The sequence below is a fragment of the Scomber japonicus genome, chromosome 22 (genome assembly GCF_027409825.1).
Source record: "Scomber japonicus isolate fScoJap1 chromosome 22, fScoJap1.pri, whole genome shotgun sequence".
Taxonomy (NCBI): Eukaryota; Metazoa; Chordata; class Actinopteri; order Scombriformes; family Scombridae; genus Scomber; species Scomber japonicus.
In genome coordinates this window covers 27555827-27560950 of record NC_070599.1, presented here as the reverse complement: position 1 = coordinate 27560950, position 5124 = coordinate 27555827, and the positions used below count along the sequence as shown (strand labels likewise).

General features: G+C 40.3%; 1 protein-coding gene across 1 annotated transcript; it reads right to left on the bottom strand.

Moving 5' to 3' along the window:
- Positions 1-1333: 1333 nt before the first annotated feature.
- On the bottom strand, positions 1334-4396 carry LOC128383665 (Fc receptor-like protein 5). The gene is made up of 5 exons (XM_053343254.1): positions 4369-4396; positions 3263-3523; positions 2948-3184; positions 2712-2873; positions 1334-1338 (listed from the first exon to the last, which is right to left on the bottom strand). Exons 1-5 carry the CDS (start codon positions 4394-4396, stop codon positions 1334-1336), a joined length of 693 nt encoding a protein of 230 aa, XP_053199229.1.
- Between the last annotated feature and the right edge of the window lie 728 nt (positions 4397-5124).

The window sequence follows — 5124 nt, the reverse complement described above, 5'->3', positions numbered from 1 at the left end:
AATCCCTGTCGGTTATTGCACATAAGTTGGATATAACTGTTTAAAAGTGTTCATAAGTGATACTGGGAGGTGATCGAGATGAAGCCTGTTGATAAAGAAAGAAACACGTGAATAGGACTCTATGTATTACACTCACTGACTTCATTGAATCCACCTTCCCATCAATATAGGTATTCATCAAATCTCCGACCACAGTATGAACCGCATTCTTCATAAAAACAATATGACAACTGATAATGACTGACATCATGTATGATTATAAAAATTATAATCATTAGCCACAATTAAAATGGAGAGGGCGAGAGCTGATCAGAGAGCAGCAGCAGGTTAGAGAGGCTCTAAACTGGAGATGGAGGGTGTGGTGGATGATATCCCAGCTGTCAATGTAACACTCGTACTGATCAATTAATGGATAACTGTATCAGAAGATGGAGCGCCCTGGTGGTTAGAGCGCATGCCACATAATCACAGCATCCCTGGTTCAAATCAGGCCAGGGACCTATGCTGCAGGCTATTCCCCTCTCCCTCTCTCCCCATTTCCTGTCAGCATTTCTGCCAGTTACTATCCTCATAAAGGCAAAAAGCCCCAAATAAATAAAGAAAAGAAAAACTATCAGAAGATTCTGATCAAACAATATTTTGTTGGTGCAGAGTTGTGTGGATTCTTTGTATGTTTGAAGTTCTCTCTGATTGGTCGTTGAAGATCATAGAAACTTTACATCATCATCATTATTTATTTATCATGTCAGCAGTTTTTAATGTCAGCTGGTCATGTTTCCGCATCAGCAGGCCTTTGAGTTGTGTTCTCTGTGTAAACTAGTCCCATACTGTAAGTGTAAAAGACACTTTAAAAGCTTCTGATAAAATACTGATTTGGGATTTTTTTTTAAATATATATATAAAATTTAAATAACCAAAGCAGACAGAAATACTCATGGTGACTCAGTTTAACTGGTTAACAAATGAAGTCCAGTGAATTATTTTAAACTTTCAAACAGATCTGTGTGTGTGGAGCTGGCAACAGAACAAATCCTGCCTCCTCCTGAAAACCTGTTTGAAACTTGATGATGATGAAACTCTTTTGAATTGCAAATATGGAGGCAAATGTTTGAGCAGCTGCCTTCATTCACTGCTTCCTACAAAACAGACACTCAGTACCGAACAAGATTTTCCTTGTCTGATATAAAAGATGTGACTCGTTGTGGGATTTACAACAGGAAGGAGTGCCCATGATGAGGATAAATGTTCACACCCAGAATTCAAACAGATCAAATAGTGAAGGATAAAAGCAGCACACAGTCTGTATAACACTATTATTTACTGCTGCTGGTTGTCACACTGAACAAAAAGATGAAAAAGTTTGATGAGTAATCACACTGGAATTATTCAAAAAAGTTTAGGGTTGTCCAGATTTCTCAGGAAACATCTGAAAATTCAGCTACTTTATGAACACCTCAACACAGTGTGCCGATTGTTGTAGTATATCTAGATGTGTGTGGTATTTTTTACGCACTTGTTATCATTGCACATGTACTTGATCAGCTCTTTCTGAGTTCCTTTCCTTTAATGTTTGATTGTATTTGGATGAAAACATCTATCAAATGACACAATGCGAATGTAAAATATGTGTTAAAGTAAATGTTTGTGGATACAAGATCACAGAAGAGAGAGAGGGGATGAGGACAGTTCATTTAGTTTTTTCAACACCATCAGAGATTTTTTATTTGATTTGAAACATCAGCTGCAAGTTATATTTGTATGAATTGGAGAGTTATATTGACTTTGACTGTATGTTTTGTTTCAGTGGGAAAATACTGTTCAGTCCACTGACAGAAGCACCTGGGTGTGAAATGTTCTGCAGTTATTAAATAGGTTGTGCCCCATCTGCAGCAGATTAACTCTGTTTTAGTCTTTATACCCAAATATAAAAATATACCCGATGCATGCATATGTTTGCTCAACGTATTGTAGATTCACACATTGAACACAAATGAGTGTGATATGGAAACTTGAAACCTCTAGATTTATTAAATCTGTAAAAACACCTTTTATGCTGAGAGACTGGTGTCAAGGTGTTTTTTTGTTTTGTTTGTTTTTTTAAGCTGAGTCTGATGTTTGTGTTTGGCCTGTCTTTGTCAAAAGGTGAATATAAAATGAAAAATTAAGATAAAGATGAAAGTATATTTTCTAAAGAAAAAAGAAAAGAGCGTTTAGAATTTAGAAAACGAAATGTACAAAATGTCCATCTTTGGCTATAATGGGTTCATGTGCGGGTTGGGTGGTGAAGTGGTGACACCTGCTGGAAAATCCTTCATGATGCACTTGGAATGATTCAATGCAAGTGAGACAGAATATAAATGAGCTTCCTGTTTATTTCCATCTTTGTTGATTTGATTAATTATTTAACATCATTAAAAACACAGAAATTGGTTTATGTTGGTTTGTTGGAAGAAAAAAGCATAAAGGTTTCTGACTGGAACATTTCATCATCTGTCCAGTTCACAAGTGATGCTCTGTGGTGACAGAGGTGATGTTGTCATCATGGTCATCATCCAATCCTTGCTCATCTTGGGTGGGCGGGCGGCAGAGCAGGTTAGAAAGAAATTGTATCAAATGTGAGAGACAACTGTTAATCATCCACACCAGAATGAACCTGATTGATTGATAGTTGCTGAGTGTCTGTAAGGTGAGTGAGTGATTCAGAGTGTTACCTGTAGGTCTGTGTCGATATAAAGACACCATGAGGAGAGTAGAGATGAAGTACGGACAGACCACCACTAGGTGGCAGACCAGTCTGAACACAAACTGGGGAGAAGCTGAGACAGGGGGCGGGGCTTCAGATACAGGGGGCTGGGCTTTGGTTGTAGGTTTACCTGCAGAGAGAATCTCACCTGGTCAGGTAAACATGTAGTGAAATAAGTGGTGAAATCAAAGGTAACTTCCTCACCTGTGACAGAGATCCAGCTGGATGGAGACTCTCCATGACTGCTGTTACACTTGTAAAGGCCTTCATCAGACTTGGAAACATGGTGGATGGTCATGTGACCTGCAGGCTCAGTCCTGATGAGGGAGCCATCTTTATAGAAACCAGCTGGGAGGTTGGAGGTCTTTGTTTTACAGTGCAGGGTGACATCATCTCCCTCCATCACAGGGAGGACAGGACTCTGTAGGATCACTGGTCCACCTCAACACAGAGACAAACTACAGCATTTCATCATTTACACTCAGCTTCATCAATACTAACTCCACAGTCTGATCTTACCAGTGACAGTGATGTTGATGCTGTTACTGGTTGCTCCCTCTCTGGACTCACACCAGTAAACTCCACTGTCCAGTGGGAGGGTGTAGCTGATTTCACAGGAGGAACCAGCTGGTCTTCCCCAGTCTCCACACTCCTTCCTGGTTTCTCTGGTTGTGTTCCTCCTCAGCTTCCATCCAGCAGAGCTGTCGTCCTCCTCACAGCTCAGAGAGACAGACTGTCGTATAAACATCTGAGAGCTGCTGGGACTCACAGTCAGAGAGGCTGAGGAAAAAAGGTGTAGGAAACACTAAATGACATCTGGAATATACCAAAAGTCAGCCTGAACCCAAACTTGTTTCCTAATATTCATGTAGAGACTGAAGCCATTGACAGATTTGTGTCTTTACCCTCCATCTGTCCCCACATTTGTGTTTTTAGTTAATAGCAGAGTTTTTAAACTCATTCTCTCAGTCTATTCAAAAGTGTGCGACCATGTGTTTTTATTTTGTGTTTATTTTATTTCAGTTATGGCTGAGTCTGTTGGGACCAACAATGTGGCCAGCAGACATGTGCACACATAGGGCCAAAGGGGTGCTTGAGCCCCTGCCCTTTTTGCCTCGTATTAAAAAGTGCCCTCTGTGTGTGCACGCCCAGATGCTGCCCTTTTCTGAGTTTGATCCCCTGCCCCTCTATAATCATGTGAACGTCCCTGGTGACCAGACAAAGTCAGGCCTGCTTGTAAAACCAGCAGCCTAACAATTATGGCGCTTTTCCATTACACAGTTCCATATCGACAACAGCATTACAGCCATACGGCTCAATTGTGTTGCTTTGTGTGAGACAGAAAGCCACATACAGCAGCAAGTACACCATCACCTCCATGTCCTCCATTGTTTATGTGTTTGTGTCGCGTATAAAACAAAGTCATGGCAGTATCGCAGAGCCGTTGCTATGACGACCCCGCCCACGTTGAGTAGGTACTTCTTTGTAATGGAAAAGGTCGTTCCTGGAACCGAGCCGAGTCGAGGCAAGTCGAGTCGTGCTGGAATTGTGTAGTGGAAAAGCGCTCTAAGATTGCACTTGTCATGAAACAAGGGTACTCCAATCCATAATGCATTTCACCAAACTTGCGTCTCTTAAGCAACGCTCTTCCATTGCGACTGCGCCAGAAGAAGCTTCATTTGGGTTAGGGTTAGAGGGTCCCTCAGAAAGGATCAGTAACTTTCAGACTGATAGAAGAAGTTTACTAACCTTGGTTTGTTGTGCAGCACAGTGGTGAGCTCAGAACTGCAGAGAAATGAAACTCAGGTTGGTTTGAGGTTTTACTGCAACCACACAGAACAACTCTTTACTTAGAAGAGTTCACACAAAACACTGAAGATGAGTTTATTGTGATTTTCTATACACTATAAATGTGTTTGTCAGGTGTATTAAGTAGTAATTTAGTATTTTGTAGTTTAAGAACATGTTCAGTGATTATAAATCTCTACAACAGGAGTTAGTGTGACCCACAGTCAGAACAGAGAATAAGACCCGGAAACCAGGAAACACAGAACAAACACAGAACAAACACAGAACAAACACAGAGCAGCAAACACATCAAATCAAACATCGACATACATGTTAGCTGTTTAACATGCAGATTTCTCTTAGTGATGTCACTTCCTGTTCTTTAAGGTTGCATTATTTAAAGTGATAAATATTTTATGAACATAATGAATTTCATCCATCAGTAATGTTAGTTACATCTTACTCAATAAAATCTCATTGATCCAGATGATTTTATGATATTTGAAGCTATGAACCTTTCCAGCTGTTATTAGCAGACATGTTAAACATGAACTTATTGAAGTTTGGACAGATTGTACTCACGGAGCAGGCAG